The sequence below is a fragment of the Harpia harpyja genome, chromosome 11 (assembly GCF_026419915.1).
Source record: "Harpia harpyja isolate bHarHar1 chromosome 11, bHarHar1 primary haplotype, whole genome shotgun sequence".
Taxonomy (NCBI): Eukaryota; Metazoa; Chordata; class Aves; order Accipitriformes; family Accipitridae; genus Harpia; species Harpia harpyja.
Window position 1 is genome coordinate 29,805,186 of NC_068950.1, and position 21,749 is coordinate 29,826,934.

General features: G+C 39.0%; 1 protein-coding gene across 1 annotated transcript; it reads right to left on the minus strand.

Moving 5' to 3' along the window:
• Nucleotides 1-222: 222 nt before the first annotated feature.
• Nucleotides 223-6,977, minus strand: RPF1 (ribosome production factor 1 homolog). The gene is made up of 9 exons (XM_052800761.1): nucleotides 6,772-6,977; nucleotides 6,616-6,672; nucleotides 5,561-5,641; nucleotides 5,049-5,144; nucleotides 4,176-4,329; nucleotides 3,480-3,562; nucleotides 2,413-2,594; nucleotides 2,206-2,332; nucleotides 223-1,357 (listed from the first exon to the last, which is right to left on the minus strand). The coding sequence occupies exons 1-9, from the start codon at nucleotides 6,934-6,936 to the stop codon at nucleotides 1,316-1,318; spliced, it is 987 nt and encodes a 328-aa protein (XP_052656721.1). The 5' UTR covers nucleotides 6,937-6,977; the 3' UTR covers nucleotides 223-1,315.
• Between the last annotated feature and the right edge of the window lie 14,772 nt (nucleotides 6,978-21,749).

Below are 21,749 nucleotides of genomic sequence, written 5' to 3' on the forward strand. Positions count from 1 at the left end.
CTGCAGCAGCTGAAGAGCATATACAGGAGTCTGTCTTTAAATATTCCGTGCTGCTGGAAGTTTGCCTGGGGTTGATTGATAGTCTTATAGAACAATGAGGCTTCATCAGTACTATACTTAGAAGCATAACAGAAATACAACAAAAAAAAATTTTTTTGGCTGTTAGTTTATAAGTCAACTCTACAGTTTCCCATATCATAGACATAAAATAAAGACAAAGAGTAACTTAATTATTCTTTATCTTAAAGAGTAATTCTACCTTAGTGGATGACTTACTCTATGAGCCACCTTACTCTTTAGGTAAATACGAAAAAGCACTTATTACAGCTGCATATGAAAAGAAAGTAATTAAATAAAAACTTAGCTTTTTAGCTGCCAGTGAATGTGCACACTTAAGGCAGAAGAGTTTATTCTGCAGGTAATACCAACTTGAGTATAGCTATGAGGCTGAAGAAGAATTTTTAAGATTTTAATGGGAAAAACCCTGCTCAGAGACCTCACATGTTCAACTGAGCAGCATTTTTAGATGAGACAGCTTTATGTACCTCCTGTAAGCTGGCCTTGTGAATTCTTTCCAATCGGTGTTTATTTCTTTTTATATAAAAGAATATCAACTGCTTTGGGTATATACCTCTTCTAAATACGACTTTTACAGAAGAGATACCTGTAGGAGTCAAACATTATTTTTGTAACTTCAGCAACACGGCTATTTTATGCAAGATGTTAATGAAGTAAAATACCACAGACTTCCTGGATTGCATATAGCCTTCTCCATGTTCTCTAGATAGGAGACCATTTTTGGAAAAGTATCACCACACTGTCAGGGAACAGCATACTGTAAGTTAGAAAGAGGTTTAAAATATTTATCTCTTATCTGATTAATGGAAGAGGTCTGGGTTTAGCTGCTTAACAGAAAAAAAGCTGTATAACTAGAAATACACTTTATTTTGAGAATATCTTTTACCAAAATATTTACTGTCTTTGATGTTGCAAAGTGTAATTTATCTCTACAGCACGGTAGCAGTCATAGCAAATCTTCAGTGATAGCTAAATAACAGGCTGCTCTGACATTGCATAGTTTTTCCTGCTAAACTGGAAAAAGAGTCACTGTCCTTGTCATGTTGGATTTAGCTACAAACACAAAGAAAGATGTGTCCTACTTGATCCGCTCCTGTAGAAGGTTTTAATGTTTGCAGCTTGTCTTTCTGCAGACAGATACTGTTCAGTATCATTATCATTAGTTAGGAGTCTGAGATAATCCATAGTTCAAAGCAGTTGTATTTCTGGTCAGCAGCAACTGGCAGATAGCTGTCCCTTATAAGTGAAATTTCCTTCTGCTTGTGTCCATTTCTCGGCGCTGAAATTTAAAAGAAAAGTTATTAACCAGCAGATTCATGCAACAGGATACAAACAAGGATGACCGCTCCAGTTTATAGTAGGGTAGGCAATGAAATGTGTCACAGTTACAGCGTAGTTGAGTCTTTATAGCCAGCTTTTCAAGACTAACAAGGAAGAAAAATTAGAAGTTAGTGATTTAGAACTAAAGAACGTGTAGCAGTTCTCTGTCTACTGACAGTAGACAAAGTGTCTTTAAAACAAACAAGATTATCCATTTCATGGACTGTACCAGGAGTGTTAGAATTTTCCTTCCATATAGCTTGGATACTCACTTCTAAGTTTTGCCAATCATCAACTGCAAGTCCATGGTAAAAATGACTGGAAAAGTAATTTATCATTGCCTACAGTAACACTTCCATTTCACCTGAAGGTGTGCAGAGGTCAGTGTTACTTTCCATTCGCTATGAAGAAGTGACATATTTATATAAATAGCTTAATCATTTTTACATTACGATCCTTGCACTCACCTTGCACAAAAATAGCTCTAGTTGTTTACTAGGCTTCCAGCGGAGCATTTTTCACATTTGCTTATATCTGTATATGTTAAGGAAATTACATTCTGCAAGTATGTAGTTATGGTATATTGATATTAATCATCCTTGCTATTTTTATTTTTGACTTGCAATACAGCAGAATGTTTCTACTTTGTATATTTCTCAAAACATACCTCTAAATGTTTCAGTTAAACACCTTCCGTGTTGAGAACTGCATTTATACTGCTTTTTTAGGCTTAAGATTTATGGTTACATTTCATGTCAGATTTAGTCTCCCTTCCCAAGCAGGACTATTATTATTACTTAGACATACCTTATGAATCCATTCATATTCCCCAAATTTGGAATCAAAGGTTCCTTTCTGAAGAGACCTCAGCTTTAATGTGAAACGTGGCCCAAGTTCTTGAATTCCCACTTTCTTTTCACTCTTGAAGATATATCTTGGGGAAGAAAAAAAAAAGTTAGAAGGTAAGTTACAAGAACATTCTCTCTCATTTGTGAGTTTTGTGGAAAACGTCACCTGTGGAATCTGAAAAAGATGTAGTCTCTCTGGTTGTGAAAGGTAGCTACTTGTCTTCCAATGAACTGAGGATCATGTGGGAAGAGAGAAGCAAACATGCGACCAATAGAATGGCCAAGTCGTGTTGTAAAATTATTCAGAATTACTTCAGGTATGTGTTCTGTGGGCTCTTTCCCTTTTCGCTGAAAGTAATAGATAAGAACGCAAAGAATAGATTGAATGCAAAAGGATTTTAATATATTATCAAAGAACAGTTTGAAATAAAACAGGGGTGAAGACAACCAGGGCCAGCTTCTTGTAACAGGGCTGATAATGTGCCCTAATCATTTTTTCAAACACAACCTAAGTTTGTATACAAGTAAAGGAGCAGCTGGTAACATAAGGATCTTTGATTCAACAATATAAATTGAATGAAAAAGCACAAATAAATAATTTTACATCTCCTCTCTCCTGCACCAATTTCCACTCCTGGCTGCATCCATTATAGCAAATAACACAGTCTACCTATCACAGGAGTCTTCTCTCTGTACTAATACCAACTAAGAGTATACGGGACTCAGAGTACATGGGATTCTACTTTAATAAGAATAGATGAAGTTTAAAAATTACTTACTTCAAAAAAGAAAACACTTCACTGCAAATTATTTAGGGCTAAGTAAGCAATACTTACTACAGAAGAGGTGACAGGGCTGTAACAATAAGAAAAACTTAAGTTTTATTCAAGACTGGGAACTACATTTATTGAAATCTTTCATACTGCTTATCTTTTACACCCTATTGTGTGTATACGATACATTGGGTATTCCCTATTGATGTAGGTTATCAGCTGTTATTGGGCCTACTGTAAAAATACTTGGCAGGCAAATAACTATGAAAATGGAAATATGCTGCTTATGGAAGTAGAATATACTAGTCCTTGGCCTCCTGTTAGCTTACAAAAAAACCACCTTTACAAGATCAGCTGAACCATACAAAAGTGCAACCAGTTTTGACAGTTCAAGTAGACTGAACGTACTTATCATTAAACAACAGAGTACCCATTTTTTTAAATTTTGTTGGAGTCTCACCTTTATTTCTTTACGCAAACGGACACTACTCATTCTAAAATGAGCAGTTGGACCGTCAGGCAGATGACTTAAAACAAGACCATCTGTTCACCAAGTTAAAAAAAAAGGCTGGTAAAATTCAACATTTAATTTACAGAGGAACATTTTCTGTGAAATGCAGTATTACATTAGAGTATTATATCCATAATCTATGCTTGATTTACAAGGTTTCATTATATTTTCGAACATACATTCATAAAGTAGTTAACTAGTGTTCTGAAGTATGTCCATTAAATTTTGTTTCAATAGGAAACCAGACTTAACTTCTATCGCTTTCTCACTTATTAATTAGTAACGTTTTATCTAGTCAGCAAAACTAAAGGGAACTTCCTGGTCAGAAAAACTTGTTAATCAATCAAACTGTTAAATTTAGTGAAATAACAAGTGTTTATCCATGCATTACAAACTAAAAAAAACCAACCAAACAAACAAACAAAAAACCCCAACACACTTCCTTTAATAATTCCAAGTTCCATGAGCCATCAGATATTCAAGTTGGCACAGTGATTTTTAACTCTGTAGTTACACTGTAAGCTGCACAGTGAAGAGAAAAAATGTAGAATAAAGTAGATCTCTGATGCACACTACAGAATTATTTTCTTTTCCTAACAGGCCCAGAGCTAGTATATCTATTTCAATAAATACACAAAAGGATACTTGGTATTTTGCGATCTTCATTAATAACAATTAAATCTGTGAAGTCCCTTGCGATACACTGTGGAATAATTCTTTTCAAAGCCAGCCCTCTTCGATAGTAGACATGCGAGTTGGGTATAACAGTAGACAGTTGTTCACAGAATTTCACTGTTCTCTGCAAAACAGGTGATTTAAATTGCAATGTGGTAAATACAGTGCCAAATTCAAATATTAGGGGAACAGACGGTTGCTCGTTCCAGCTGCCCTCCCTGATGATATATTACTTCCAGTATCTCTATAAACATTTGAAGACAAGCTATTAAATTACTTCGTTCAGTCAGTGGAAAAAAATTTATTTGCAGTAAAGACTGCAGGACACCAGGGACATTTTTTTTTTTTAACGGATTTTTTTTTTTCCTTCCTCAATCATAGAAAAGCAGGAAAATTCCAAAAGCATAACTTCCAAACTCATTATTTATTAAGGACGTTGGTTTACAAAAAGTTTATAACATTTCAATATACAATATAACTATTACTTCGGGTACTAATGTCTGAGTTGCCAGATAAACTGTTTGAGGTGTACTTTTCCCTATTTTTAAAACCACTTTTAGGGTTTTCACTAATGTCAGTAATCTCCCCAATTAGGTAGTGCAGATCATTTGCATACAAGAACATACGCATGACGTTTGTTTTTGTAATGAAGGAAACAGTGCTAGAGAAACTAATAGATTACATACATATACAAGGCTATTGATAGTCACTAAATAAAACAGCAGAAAAAATCCATGTGAAAGCTATTATTTTCAGCTTTAATTTTAACCAATTATAGTATGAAAACCTTGGTATCTTATAACCAGTTGATTGCTCAGAACTCTCCAAGTAAAACATACGTACCCCACGAGGTCTGTCTGATGTTGTAATAAGAATCTTGGGAACTGTCTGTCTGTTGAAGTATGGTGCAAATTCATCAGTTGCTTCATCAAAAGCAACCTGGAAGAACAGAAGTCTTGTTAACCCACGCATATGAAATAACGGAAGAACAATTGTTCAGTCTGATCTAAATTCTGATGAAATTGAATTTAGTGGGGAAAAAAAAAATCAATTCACACGATCTATCCTATAATTAATCATCAAGGCATGTGGTTTTTACATTTTTAAGAATCTAGTGTGATGAACATTGGCAGGTTTTACCATCACTAACAGTAACGCAAAAGTCAATTATCTAATGTAGATAATGCAAGAATGACATCACCTCTTAGTGAACCCATCACATGTAAAAAGTAATTCATCAACACCTTAACTAACAGGAGAGTGGTGAATGTTAAGTTTCATCAATCCATTTTATGTCCCTTCTTGGGGAAAATAAAAGGTTAACTTTATAGCATATGCAGAAATTAAGCAGTTACCTCTTCGTCGTTGGGATCTACAGTTGTTTCATCATACACTCTCTGATTTTCAATAGTCTTTGGTATGGCTTTTGGAGGTGCCTAAAATAAATAACTTGATTAACATAACACATACAAGTGCATTGCAAAAAACACATTCAAACTACCATGATATTGTGTATACTTCTACACAGAATTAGAAGAATTATTTATTTTATGACACCAGAGATCATCACATGAGCAGCATCGCTAGAACAGTGACACTGCTTAATTTCAGTCTAATTAAGCAATGGGGTTCCAAAAGAAAACAAAAAAAAGGCAGGGGGGTGGAACTTTCTATCCACTTCTCTTCCATGGAAGAAAAAAGCTCTACTTTCAACAGCAACACATTTTAGCCTCCACATCTACAGTTTAACGACTAATAGCCTATAACGTTTACCCTGTTTACTTACACTACTCTCGTGAGATTACGACAATACAGGCATTCACAACTGACAGTCTCCAACCGTCAATGTGCTTTTGCAGTAGTTCGGGAAAAGAAGCAAAACCCTAGTTCGTGGCTAGGCTTGGAAACAAGCAGACAACCGGTCTGGGCAGGGTTCAGTCGGATCTGATTTTTTTAAATTTTTACAGACATTCCCTATTAAGAATATAATTCCGAGTAACATCAACACAGTGCCATAGCAATTACATCGGACAGAGAAGACTTTTCAGGAAGGGCCTGCTGTGATGCCATTATTAGTTAAAACTCACGCTGCCCGATTACGGCATCATTTAAGACACAGCACCACCAAGACACAGCTGCTAAGCTCAGCTGTTTGATACCTCTGCTATACAACACAGCCTCTCTGAAGGCTACCGGGGCCAGTGAGCACCGAGATCACCGATCCACTTCCCTGGAGTCTGGGGACAAACCGTTCCTCTCACGACACTGAAGAACCCCCAGCACAAGGCTGCGCTGAAGAATCATCCCCACGGCGAGCTCTGCCCCGTTGGCGGCGGAGCACCACCTCCCTGCAGCGGGGACGGCCTCGCCACGACGCGGGGCCGCGGCGCGCTGCGGCCGGAGCCCTTACTCTGTCTCCCAGGGCTTCTCGCTCCTTTCTCCGCTTCTTCTTGGCGGCCAGTTTCTCCTAGCGGGAGAGGGAGAGCGATCCGTTAGCCAGACCCGCCGCCCGGCCGGGGCCTCCCCCGCCCTCCGGTAACGGCCGCCGCGCCGGGCCCTCCCCCACCTTCCTCTGCTGCTGCTTCCAGCGAAGGAACATGAAGTGCCGCCGCTGCTTGTTCTTGATCTCGGACACGCTGAAGGTGGGCGGGAAAAGAACCCGCTCCGGGGCCGGCGGCCCCCCATCCTCCGCCGCAGAGCCCACCGGGCCGCTGCTGCCGCCGCCTGCCATGCTGCTGCTGCCGCCGCCGGGCAGGAACTGACCCCTCACCCTTGACCTCTGCCCCCGCCCGCCCGCAGAGCACGCGCTGCGCCTGCGCCGGAGCCGCCGGCCGGCGGGCCGGGCTCCCGCCGCGCATGCGCTGAGGGGGCGGCCGAGCGGCGAATTGGGCTTGGCGCGCGCGGGGCGGCCCTGAGGGGAGCGGCCTCGCGCTGCGCCAACCGCCGCCCGCGGCCCTTCAGGCGGCGGCGGCTCCGGTTAAGCTTTCGAGAGAAAGCACGCCTTTTAAGCCAAGTGCCGTCGTGCTCGGAGTGCCGAGGAGACGTGGCTGGGCCTTGGGGACGGTCGTTGTACAGCGAGCCACAGAAGGGCCCAGCCCAGTCCCCCTCCACCGCCGGCGCACGGGCGCGGAGCCCGGCTCTGGCCACGGCGCGGGGCGGCAGAGGGGGCGTCGGCCTCCCGACTGAGCGGGTCGCATAGCCTGCTGCTTCGTTGCAGGTACCTGCAAAATGGCTAAGCTAATGGCTCTGCAGGCAACAGGTCTTGAGATAAAATGAGACTATTTAATTCAAATTATTACTGCAGGGTAACTTACAGTCGGGGTTAACAATATCAAAAAGGGAAGCTTTGAACAAACGTGATGCACCGATGGATTTACATAAATGATAGTAACATCACGGCCCAGTAGTGTCTTCCCACGTGCACGCGTTTCACATTCAGACATTTGCTCACAGTGAGTTAAGTTGTGGGGAGCATCTGCTTAAAAGGAACCATTGGGTTTTCTGATGGTAATGTTCTTGCAAATTATTTTTATTCTGTTAAAGCCTGTCAAAACTTACATTAAAATGAAACGAGAAACCCTACCACTAATTAAAGAGATATAATTCATGTAAAGCTAGAAATGAGGTTTTCTGTTCCTGATCTGATTTTCCAGCTTAGAGGTGTGCAAGTGTTGCTGCACAGTGAAGACTATACTCTGTTTTATAGAAATTGAGTACTTGGGGATTTTGGGGTGCCTACACTAAATTAGAGGCATTTTTAATCTCAGGCTGCAAAATTCTGAGCCTCAGTGGGACCGATTAGTTCCACTTCTCCCAAGGGTTGTCTCAAAGCTTGGAATATGTCTGCTAATTTTATATAGAAATCCTATTTTGCGTTACTAAGTTTCTCTTGCTAGAAAAGTGAAAAAGAAATCTGTTAACATAAATGCATGAAGATAGTGGAAAAAGATCCAGAAATAACCTGAACTAGACCATGTCTCAAACCTACTTGCGTCCTATAAACGAATTTAACTCTGTAACTCAGCTTGCTTCACTGAGGCTATTTCTACTTAACACAGATGTAAATGAAAGAAAGATCAAAGGCCTCATCATGCACAATCCCATGTTTTTCTGGCCTCACTCCCATTTTTGTCAAGAGAAAATATTTCAGCTATCCTTAGTGCCTTAAGGATAAGTAGTTTCCATGGTAATTAAGGTTTGGGGGATTTAGTTGAGAATACGTTAACCAAGGACTTTCTGTAACTTTATCTCACTAGCTGATCAAATATCAGAGATTGCAAGGGCATCTCTAAAAGTCATTAGCAGAGATTTTCATCACTGCTGTTAGCAGAGCTAACAGGGAGTTCTAAGTTCTATGTAGTTCCAGTTTGCCATGGTGGTTTTGTTGGGATCATTGCAAACTGATGTGCAGTGTAATTGCGTGAAGCTCACTGAATGCTTACGTGTGGAAAAAACACATTATCTTTCTCCCTCCCAGCAAGAGGGAAGGCAACATCCTAATATTACTCAAAGATTTTTCTTCCAAGGACTCACAGGAACAAAATAATGATACACAATAACACAAGAACTTCCTAGGGCAGGGGAGGGGCAATAAAAAGACACCAGAAACACATTGTGGACTTGGTAAAAATAAGATCACTAACAAGGTACAATTATAACTTCAATAGGAGGCCCAACTAATAAATGCATGCATAGTATTAGTTTAATTTCTTCATAGGGAATGTTCCAGGGTCCTTTGCTTATTTTAGCTATGAACTCTGTTCTGTGTGCAAATAACATTTTAACCAGGATACTCTTTTACAACTAATGTAGCATTGCCAGGAAACCATCTTTTGGAAGAAGCTGGTTGGTTAAAAAAAAAACCAAACCAAAAACCAAACCAACAGCAATAACAACAACAACATCAAAAACCAAACAGAAAATACCACTAGCTTTGACTTGTGTAAACCAACAAGTAAGTTCTCCAGTGGAGAGTGATGAATGAAGACATTTATTCCATGTCAGCACTAAGGAATTTTGGAGGAAACCTCTCTGTAAATTACTACTGACCCAGCTGCAGTAGTGGAAGCATAATTTTGAGTTGTATCAATAGAGCACTAGGGTTTTTTTGCTGTTCTGTCATTTTAAACAATTGAAAAATATTTTGTGATTAAGTTGAAAGGACAAAAATTCATCTAGGGAAGGAAATTTAAGTTAGAAAATATTTATGGAAGGAGATGAGAAAAGAGGGTAAGGTGCCTCTGGATTCAAGAATTTATTAGAAAGAGAACTTTTAAAAAAAAATATGTAATAACCAACATTTTGCTATTTTCCTGTTTTGTTTTTCTTAATTTCATTACCTGAAGGTAGAGAGGACATACTACTTGTCTTCAAGATTCATTATACCGAACAAAATGCCTCGGAAAATGCAGTGCTCCAAACCAAACAAACCATTGTCTATGTTGGAAGAGAGATACGCCCTACAGGCTTCTTTCTTTCTTCCTACAGAATACTGGTTTAACCTGAAAAATAAAACAAAAAGCTGTTGTATATATTTTTTAAATTGATTCATTTTGACTGTAGTTAAATTCCCTTGTTAATATGGCAAAGCAATTCCCCTCGGAATCAGTGTGCCAGAATTCTTTGTGGTTGTTGTTAAAACAGATAACCACCAACTGATAATAGTAATTTGAAGATCACAAGATTCATGAGCACAGTTTCTGTAAAGCAATGTCTCAGCTCTAAGGATTCTTGGTGTGTTAGTAGAGTAGAGGACAAGGGAGAAGTGGCTGATTTTCCTCTAGGACAAAATCCTCCAAGTTACACAGTTGGAAACAGTATTGTCATGGATCCAAAACTGGAGAGGAGAGGGGAAATACAAGGAACACGAGGTCACAACAAAACATGAGTAAGAAATGAGGTGGCTCAAGGTTCCCTCAAGGGTTAGCTTGGCTGAGGTCCATATTTATGGCCCTCAAAACCTTCTGCAGGATCCCTAGGCCCTCTGAACTTTCTGTTGGTGGTGAAGAATGTATCTATCTAAACTGTTTGAAGTTAGTGCTATGTCCTGGTAGTCAAGCTAAGTCAGAGAGGGTCATACATTTAAAGAGCACAAGGCAACATGCAGCAGAAATACGAGTTGGGGCCTTGCAGAATGGTTGCATGCTGTTGCAGCAGGCATCCTTTGTTCAGCTGCCCGGGAAGGCTAACTGGCAGGAGCAGACTACTGAACTAAGACAACTATACTCTTCTTATTCTTGCATTCAAAGCTAGTTCTCCCATCCCTTCCTGGTGCTGTGTAGATAATGAAGTTTTACCCCAAAGGTCTGGTTTTTGTTATGCCTGTAAGCACCTCAGCCTTGAGACTGCAGAGCAGTTAGAACAGCTTTGATCACATCTGAGCCTTATCAGGCCCCTCAAAATAGATGTTCTTCACACTCTTGCTTGCAGTCTCTCTCTGGTAGGCATTCTCAGGGACCGTCTAACAGCACTGACTGTGTGGCAAAGTTAGCGATAGTAGCTTTCCTTAACTGGTAGTTCAACAGTTAAGGTATTCACATTTGATACAGAACACAGGACTTTCCAGCCTCTGGAGATTGAGAACAACATCTTTCTTTCAATGGAGCAATCAAAACACAAGCCTGCAGGTTATTCAGAGGTGAGAACTTCTTCATTCTTCCAATGGAAGATGCATGCAGAATAAGATTCAGAAAATGCTGGACCAAATAGCTAGTGGCTGGGGCACTCTCTTCCTGAAAGGAAGGACTATTGGATTCCTGGCCAGGTCTCAGTATTCTCCCTGTAGTTTGCTTTAAAAAGTTACACAGCAAAGCAGAAGCAAGCTGTAGAGAATGGATTGTAACCAGGTTCAGTCTCTGGGTGTGTGCCCTCATCACTGGGCTAAAGAGTCTGGTTCCTTTTACGCTCCTGGCCTGATGCTCTGTGGGGCTTTTTGCACAGTGAAGAAAGTATGATGTGGTCTCACCAGGGTGGAATATTCAGAGTGGTGGGAGATGCTCCGCGTGGCAGGGGAGTCTGTATTTGGGCCCACATCTCTCTAACTGAGGAAAGAGTTGAACATGGGTGCACCACAATATGCTGTCATATGAAAGATGGATATCTATACCATCACTTTTTGAGAGAAAGCCTGCGTTGTATTTCTTACAGAGCCTAGGCCTGTGATGCTTGTTATGTGTTATTGTACCAAGCCATCTGGGATCTCTGCTGTAGAAAAGCCTCTTGTTCATCCAGCTAGGCATAAGCATGAAATAAATGCTAAACTGCTTAGCTCTTTCCAGACTGTTCCCAGCCTTGGGCATACCCAGAGCTGTTTCTCCAGGGGAGCATTACATAGGGGAGCAAAGTAAAATTACAAGGTGCCTATGCAGGAACCGCGTGGGTAGTTTTCAAGATCATCTGTTTGGGACTTACAGGCTTGCATTCCTTAGTGGATCTTGCTTACAGTCTTTAATTTCAATATTTTCAGTCACCTAGGGCAATCTCTCTAATGAATAAAATGGGGATCAGGCTCAATAAAGTTGGGTATTATTTAACATTTCAGGATGAACACTAAATCTCACTATGTGCTCCCAATGCCTGTCCTTATCCCATAACTCAACACAAAAATTAATTATTTGCATATGCTTTTCTGGGTTACTCTTCTTTAGAGTATCTGAGCTGTGTACAAACATTAAGATGCTTATTGGAAAGAAGGTATGATATCCATTATACAGATGGGAAAACTAAACAAGTTTGTCAAAACAAAATTACAAATGTAACTATGAATTTAGAATGCCCAGTGTAAGACACCCAAAGCTGGATCTTTTGAGAATATTTAGCACCATACATTCAAACCACGACTATGTTCAATTAGGCTCACAATTAACTTCACCATACTCAGGATCATTCTAGATATCAGATTCCGTATATCTCAACTTCAGCACCCAGCAAATGAGGAATGCATACTTAGTGTCTGTCCCTAAAATGAAATTAAAGTTTGTTATATTACGGGCAAATAAGGAGACCAAATGAAATTTTCTTAGTCAGTTTTCATTCTGTAATGCTCTTGCTTTTGAGAGTTTCTTTACAATCTTCGTGCTTTTTATAGCTTTTGCGTAAAAAGTCCTAGGTTTAAGAAAGCAAACTATGGTAAAAAAAAAGCAAAGCCCCTCTGAATAGCTTTATCTTCCAGAATATTGACACCCCCACCCTCAATAGGTATCACACCAGAACTTGCTGAGAGTGCAGTCTGTTACCTCGTCTAGGTCATTAATAAGGACATTAAGAGGCTTGGCCCCTGTATGGGTCACTGAGGAACACCACTAGTAACCAGCCACCTTTTTGGTGGACTTTGCACTGCTGATTGACACGCGTTGTACTCCACAGCCCAGCCGATTATCCATCCACCTTGTGGTACATTTTTCCACTCCATATTTCACCAATTTGTGGGAGAGCATGTTGAAGGCCTCCCTGAAGTCAAGGTAAAGAGCACGCACTGCTCTTCGTCCTCTGCTGAGCCAGTCTTCCCACCAAAGGTTTGCCCTTGGTAAAGCTGCATTACACCAGCTGTTCTCAGTCACCTTTGTGTCCCTCAGGTGCTTGGAAATGTCTTCTAGGAGTATTTTCTCCACAGTCATCCTGGGGACGGAGGTGAGGCTGACAGTTCCCTGGCTCTTCCATCCTGCCCTTCTTGAAGCTGCAGCAATTCAGCTTAGTGTAACCCTCTTGCTATACTGTGCGAAGAGCAGTGATTACTGATGGGTTTAAATGGTCTGTGTCTAACATCTCAGAATGTGTATGTATGTGCATGTGAGAAAGAAAAAGCAGCAAAGCTTTTGGAAGCCTGAGAGCGCAAATCTTAAATAATCTAAGGAAATATGAAGCAAAGGAGAGCATTTAAAAAGGTGGTATTTTTTGTGGCATTCTTGCAAAAACCTTGCAAATGTATTATTTAAAAATTATGGAAATTCCATAGTCTGCTGCATGTGATTGTCCAGTTTTAAAGCTCATTAGAGTTTAAAATAATGACTTTACAGCTGCTTTATGTATGGATGTCAACACAATCTTAAACATGTAGTTATAACTGACATTACAATAATTCCTTCCCACGGGACCTATCAAGATGGCATAGCTGGCCATTATCTTAATCTGGGCAGATCAGCCTGATGAATACCGGGTGTCTGATTTACTGCAAGTCTGTCAGCACTCCTGGTTAGTTAGTAGATTAAAACTACTAGATAATGCATTAATTGTATGTAAGCCAAAAAAAAAAGATAAAGGAGTTTGCTGGAGCTTCAAGTGCCTAGTGCAGAAAACTGGAACATTTCCCCAAATAGAAATTCTATAAACAAGAAAATTGTAATTTGATACATTTAGACTTTTTGAGAAGTCTATCCAGTAGCTACCCATGTTAAAGTACTGAAGAAGCATCTGCTGTCTCCAACCTGGTATTTTGCTGAATTCATTTTGCTGTTTCTGGAGATCACTATCCTTTTCTAAAGAATTGGCCTGTAAAAGGGAAGGTAGTCAATGGCAACATTTCATCAACTTTGTGGGTATGTAGAAAAACTTGTGTTTCTTGGGGTTGTGGTCCTCTTTGTAGGAAGTAATGCTAGTATCTTTCTGCTGGTGGCAATTACACATAGCTTGGGCTACCTTAATAAAACATTCCTTCACGTACTGAAGAATAAAGATTTTATCCAACATTAGAGTATGACTCATTTCTAGCCAGATATTTTTCAGAATATGCTACCTTGTGTTTTCATTTTATTTGACTTCCTGTTATTTTATATTAAAGCATATTTGCGCTGTAGAGGAGTAATTTCTCTGTAATAAATAGAACTTGGTATAGCAAATAATTCTGCTTCTTTTTCTGCTTGCAGGTTACCCACAGATATCTAAGAATTTGCTCCTTGCTCAAAATTATTGCAATGTAATTTGTAGGTGTTACTGTAGAAATAAGGTAACTATTTTGTTACAGACTAGAATACCTCAAGTGAAACTGTTGTTCCCCTTGCAGATCACTCTTAACTCTGTGGTATCAACACACATGTTATCAACAATTAAGCAAAGTATATTGCTTAAATATTCTTCTATTTTAATACATTTTAGTGTCTGGGTATATTACTCTGTAGCTCTCAGTATATACTTTACATTTTAAATTGGGAAAAAATAGGATTATTTTCTACTTGGCGTTATTAACAAGTCAGAAGTATTTATAAATGGTTAGTAACACATTAGTTAGTTTACAAATTTGTAAGATAATATTTGCATAAGAAACAGAAGTTGTGAAGTTATACATGATAAGGATTTATCCCACAGTCTTACCAGAATCTTTGGTAAGACAAGCTAACTTGAACACCGTGCATTTTAATATAGTTAAGTGCAGGTTAATATTTCTGGGAAAGAAAAATGTAGATCAGTTATCTGTGCATTATGAAAAGTAGTGGTACAGAAAGAATTAAGAGCACACAGAAATGCTATCCTTGTGGATAAATGTGGGGAGCACACTGTAGCAATAGGGATTTCGTTGGTGGAGCAGTATGCCTTGGCCTGATACTGAGACAAAAATTGAGAAACTGGTTAAGCAGAACTATATGGTTGATTTGAGACCTAGAAACCCTTCTTACAGAAGAAACTTGAAAAGCTTAATCTCTTTAGCCCATCACTGAATCAATAAGAGCTAACTCACCTGGAATTACATAAATAAAGAGAATAATTGTAATCATAGAAATCTTCAGTTTAGCAGACAAATCTTCTAGTAGTGTTTGAAAGCTGAGCCAAGAGACATTTGTTTTTAAAAAAACAAAACCAAAGCAAACAGAAAACCCCCTTAGGCTAACTAAGTCTTGGGAAAAAATTTAGATAGATGGGTCTCTGAAGTATTCCTTGTCACCTGAAATCTTTAAATCAAGAAGGTGGATTTTTGCCAAAGGAAGTGTTCTAGCTCCACTAGAAATTACGTAGCCATCACTTGATCTAATTGTCACCTGTATTGTGCAAAAGGTCAGGCTGGAGAATCACAGTGCTTTCTTCTGGCCTGAAAACCTGTGATGCTATGAAACATCAAAATGGAGTGAAAAAACCCTTTAAAATGTTTTATAAGAACTTTAGAATATCTGCCATAATATTCAGATAGTATGTGGTTAAAGACTGCAATGAATGGATTTTTAAAATAATTTAACAGACATTTTTAGCTACATTACAGGGGTTTTTTTCCTGTTTGTATCGCTAAATTTTGATGAACACTCACTAGAATTGCAGTATCTCTTTTATTTAAAACTACCCAGCCCCTTTCCCCTGATGAGATTCTGTTTCCTTTCTTTATTGGTTTATCAAATCTTTTAAGACTGGTATTTCCATGCTGGGTGTTCACCTCAGGAAAGCATATTTTTGTATTTGGTAGTGATCATAACAACATCAAAAGCAAAAGGACTAAAGCTAATAAAAACAAATGCTAATGCAAGAAGCAGTTCCAAAATATTAGACAGATTGGTGGGATAATTTGGAGATTTACCAGAAGATTTCCTTCTCTTTTGTATTAAAAACTCTCAGTGGCAGAACTTTTTTTCCTATATGTTGATAAAATATGAACATGCTTTCAGATGTTTATAAGTGCCAATCATAAAATAACAAAGGTAATGAACATTGTAAGACATTTAGCTGGCAACATATAATAATCCCAGTGTCAGATAAACTTTTTTTTCCAGTATGCATATGTAGCTCATTAATGAAACTCAAGCTGCACCTAATTACTAGTAACAGAAAATCACTGGCGTTTACCTCCCACGTACAGAGCCACACCTTGCCCTCCAGGAAATCCAGAGAGCTTCCCAAGAACTATCCCTAGCTCTGGCCTGTATTTCAGCCTCTTTTATAGCATTTTACAGTAGAAGCTTGTCAGAGCCAATCCTGTCTGGTGCACAGGGTTTGACTGAATGAAGAAATGAAACTCATCATGAAATCTGGTCTTAAGTTAGACCTCCTATTACAATAGCTCTTTTGCTTGGTCTGCGTGGGTCAGCAAGTTTGGTGCTCTACCCAGCACAGACTGATGCCGAAGACTATCTCTATTCCCTACAGTAGGAGACAGAAGACAGAATCAAAAGTACCATTTCAGTAAAAGTTACCTTACAAGATGACAAGGAAGAATTAGCTAAGATAATATTTTCCTTTGTCTATATTTCCAATTTGATCATATTTTCCTCCTGCTTGGGAAAATATTTTATTTCCTAAGTTTGTGTGGGACTATTTATGAAAGAGAAGGTATGACATGGTTACCTTTGGCAGGAGGGAGGCTAAATGGTTCAAGCCCTATTTTTTTATTTCACCAGGAGAGTTTTAAATGCATCTGAAAAGAAATGACAGCATTTAGTCTGATACCAGGATTGTATCCATCAGCTGACAATGCATCTGGTCATGGCCTCTGCAATTCAACTTCAAATATAAATGTGCAGTACTAGTGTCAGTATGGAATTCAGCAGACCTGTCCTGTCCTCAGTTTTCTTCTTCACAAATACTTCATGGTAGCCTCTGGTAAGTCCCTTTGTGCCTTATTCTTCCACAAAATTAGTGTGAAAGCATTTTTGCCTTACACAGATAAATAAGCATAACATATATTCTAAAAAGAAGAACAAGGGCCCAGCAAATCTCATAGGGAGTCCTCTCATGGGAGGTAGAGTCACTGAAAAGGAGTTGGAGATTAACAGAGCACAATCACTACTTCTCTGACATGGTGACTAGAATAGGGAATCTAACTCTTGATTGCCCAAGCAAGTAAATATTGAGAAAGAACGGAGAGGTTTATACTTCCTCTGTATCTGGCACTGATGCAAGGCAAATTGGAATGTTGTACATGGGGTTTGTGTCCTAAATTCAAAAAGAGTGATGAAAAATTAGAGGGATTTCATAGAATAGACATGAAACATGATTAAAGGATTAGGAAACTCCCCTTCTAATGTGGGGCTCAAGGAGTTCCACCTATTTAGCTTATCAAAGAGAACGTTAATGGGGGCCCTTTACATACCTTTCTATATAGTAAATTTCCACAGCTTAGCTCTAGCAGACAAAGATCCAAGACCTGTGTTCTTAATTTATAGTCACCCATAATTAACCATTGAGAGAGCTACCAAGAATTATGGTAACTTTTCTGTTTATATTTATATCAAAATGTGATGTTTCCCCCTTAAAATGATACAATCTAGTTCAGACAGGAACTAGTTCAGGGAAATCTCCTCTCCATTATACAGGAAGTCAGACTAGAAGATCACACAGGTCACTTCAGGCTTTCTAATCTGTTAATTAGATAGTTTATATAAATTCAGTTTAATTGGTTCTGTCATTGTTAATAAACAGTATTTTTAATGTTTCATGTTTGACTGCAGCCTCACCTAATCTCAATTATTTCTTATTGTGTGTGGGTGGTGGGACTTTGTCATCCTACCAGCACCTCCACCTTCATCCCTAAGGGTTGCATCATTATCTTGTTACACAACCTGCAGGGTTGATACTGTTGATATGATGCCAACCACAGAATCATTGAGATGGAGTGATGGCATTGCTGGAGATCCCAACAAAACTGCTCTAGATCCTGCACACAAGTTATTTATCAAGACCAAGTTCTGTTGTACTTTTTAAAAACTTAACTAGAATATACTGCTCAGATGATTGTAGCCTCTTTGCAGGTCTCTGTTGAGGATTTTTAGCATGTCATTCTAGATATTCTTACAATTAAATGTATAATTTTCCAGGCTTTTATCCAGGCTGAGGCTGATATTTAAAATTTTGTTCTTACTTGTTAAGTCAGCTGTATTTTGCTTGGTAGTCCTGGGAGCAGACTGCCACCCTGGCAAGGATGAACCACATCCAGTGGCCATGCTGTTGTTTCTCTGGGCACCCCTCCAGCTTTGCATGGAGAGAAGCCTGTCCTTAACACCATCTCATGAGGAAGCAGTCCATCTTTTTGGGGACACAATGATTTACTTTCCTTTGGGCTCAAGATCTTTCATTCCATTATGCCTGTTGGCAGAAATTAAATAAGGTAATTTTGTTGTTTCAGGTGAGATGTCAGTCTGGTACCCTCATCTACTGGCTGTATTTCTAGGTATTATTCTTGCCTTAGGAAGAGGCAGGCACTCCACAACTCTCTGCAGTTCAAAACTGAAAAGTGCTGCCCCCTTCATGTTTGCATTCATAAATTTTTTCCATTTTTCTCATTTCAAAAGCAAGCTGCAGCAGACAACCCTCTTCACTCTTTTTGTTGTCCCACAGTTTGATGCCAGTTAGTCTCCTGTTAGCTTCCTGAACCATCTGGCCTTTAAATATTTCTTACATTTCCAAGAATTTTTAACAGTCACTACCTAAAACTTCAATGCTACTGGATGTTCCAGTGTATTCTCAAACCAAGCTTCCACCTACTGTGATTTGGAAAAGACATTACATATGTATAGTACTAGCAGAGGACTGTGTGGCAGAAACCGAACTATGTACTTAGGGTGAAAAGCATTTCAGTGGGTTTTAAGAAAAGCTTTGTTACTACGTAAAGGCTTGGCATGAAGACAGGATAACCTTGTGACTAATAATATATTAAACTCAGAAAAATTGTTTAGGAGCAGAACTTGCTATAGTATACCGTAAGGGAACCCACAGAAGGAAGGAAATGAACGCTTTGAGTCTGTTAATAGTAAATACTCTTTATCCCTCCACCCATAGGCATACATCTTACTTGTACCACTACTACATATCCGAGACCAAACATGAGAACCATAATACTTCAGGGGGCTAAACATATAAAACTCCCATGACAGAATTAGGTTCTGGGATGGAGCTGGCTAATGAGCAATAAATAATACCAGAATACTAAACACTTAATAAAAAGGATTAAAAACCAGCAAAACCCTACCCATTATCTGAGAAAGCTGTAGATTTTGTACATGAAACAAAAGATGGTCCGGTTGTAAAGGATAGCTGTACACAGGCCAAATCAAAGTTGCACAGGCAAATGTAGTTCTATATTTCCTCACTTTTGAATGCTTTATTTTACACTTTTAGAGCTCTTCAGTTGTAAGTTTCTCTTTATGTATAGTATGTTCATAAATTCATATACAAGACTTACTGGAATCCTTTTCAGTATTAAGCCATCTGGGACACAGTGCTATGGGAGTTTGGAGTAAAAGGAATCCAAACATCTGTTCTGTTAAAAGTGTTTTCTTTTCAGTCCAAAAGTTGTTTTTTAATAAGCCTAAAGAAGAAAAAAAACATTCATTGGCGTTATGGTGAAGTAAGCTGGGGTATCTAATAGCTGCAATGGAGGGAAATGGCTAAGCTGCATAGAAAGCAAATAATTTGGCAGAGTCTGGGGCATCTGCAGTGACAACCTCCACCTGGGAGTATTCAAAACAGAAAATTCAAAGCAGTAACAACCAAAACTGTATCAGCAATGAAAGAAATAGCATGGGTTTTTTTCTTTAAGAACAAAAACATGAGTTCTAATTGAGAATATTAGCAAAAAGTGTCTATGTGTGAAATATTTTAAAGGCTTATGCCTTTGAATGTATTAGGTCCAATTTCCAAAGCTGTTGAGAATTTGCCAATTGCATCATTTTCAGTTGTAATTATAAGAGATTACTGTCAGAAAAGCTGACTTTCATTTTTGAAGCCCAGTCCTGAGAAGATACTGGAAAACCAGGACTCACCCTCAGTTTTTCTGATCATCCTTTAACAGTTTCTTCTGATGGAGTAATACTGGTAACATAATAGCTTTGCTAGAGAGCTTTTGAAAACTGGTCTCTCAAGCTTAGAAAACCTGTGTGAAGAAAGTAATAGTTATCATTCAAACTTGACGCCAGACTCTAATTACTACTTCAAACACAACAAGAACACAGCATCAACAGGATTTTTTTTTTTTTTTAATCTCTTTGGTACACTGTATTAGCCCCACCTACATCCTCTTAGAAGAAAAATATTTCTCTTCTCCTGAATACTTTGCAAAAATACATATTAATTTGTGCAGTGCATTCATAAATTTGTCCAGAGTTTAGCTCTTCTATTTTTTACTCAGTTGATCTTATTGTCATGCTTCATACAATACTACATTTAAATTACACTAGACTTACTTCAAATGCTGTTAGCCCTTGATATTTCCCTTGCTAAGGGAAGATACCGTGCTCATGGGGTACACGGTAAGGGCCATGAAGCTGCTTAGTTTCACTTTGCCTTTACCACATTGGTTTAACTAATCTAATCAAATTGGTTGTGCTCAATAGCATTAAGTTTAAGAGTGCCACTTGATCCCACAAAGCGCTGGGCTTATATACCCAGAGAAGATGGGGACCATGAAATAAAGATTAGTTTCTTATCTGCAATACTGTGTTTCACCTTTATTGCACTATCTGTCTAGCTGACAGTCATTTTAATTGGACTACTAAGCTAAGCCCACAAACTCAAATAGCATTATTACATGATTTTCAAAGCAGCCAAACAACATCCTCATTCCTCATTTCTTAGACTGATTGTATACATGCAGATTGTTAAAAATGAGGGCACTGGAAACCAGAGGAATCTAGCATTAAAGAAATACTGCATTTTATTGAAAGAAAAAATTGAAAGCATAAGTTCTCTGTTCCTGCAGGATCCTGAGCAATGCTCTCTCTCTCAAAAAAACCCCACAATACCCCAACTGTATATTTTGACATACAATATATGCCTGACTTGAAAAAAGTACAGGTCTCCCTATAGTTTTCCAGTAGAGGCACAGGCTACCTTAAGAAATTTAATGTATGGAAAATACGCATGAACTTGTAGTCATATTTGTGGCTTTCTTAAACGTTGTTCATAGACCTCTCGACACCCAGGGATTGAAAATCATTGCTGTATAGTATGCAGATGTATTAGCATATGGTAAACATATTTCTTTTAAAGGGTCTTTTCTGAAAATGTTTGTCATTTTTTTCTTGATGTGACCTGCAATGGACTGGTGGTGCAGATCCCATATGAAATATAATTTGAAATTAATGAGGAGGCCTTAGTCAGGGTACACACTCCCATGGAACATTTTCCTGAAACACCTACTATTATTTGGCATTTGGTTTATTTGAAGGGGTTTATGTCGTCAGACTTATTTTGGTGACCAATAACGCAGGACAGAGGGGGACTTTTTCTTAAAGAGCTAAAATAGGACTATGAGGAGCTGTGTGTTTGTGGGGCAGATGAACTCACCCATCAAGAGTGTAACAACCTCTCCAGGTTGTACATTACGCACATTATCACACAGTGACTTGATACTGTGTCTTGTTATGCAATCCCAGGAGTGGAAGAACCATAAGGAGTCATCCAAAGGAAAGAGAGGGAAACTAATTCTGCTGTTAGCAGAAGAATGGTACCTCTGTTCTTTTAATTTCTACTTTGCTGTATGGTGCCAGTACCGAAACAAGACCTGCAGAGATGCTTGGGAATGAGTTCGCTCATCTTGGCTTTCCCACATCGGTTTTTCACAGCATTTAGCAGGCAGAGTGCACCCAGGATGTGTTCTTAGTCCTCGAGGGAGATCTTTAATCTCCCTAGAGAAGA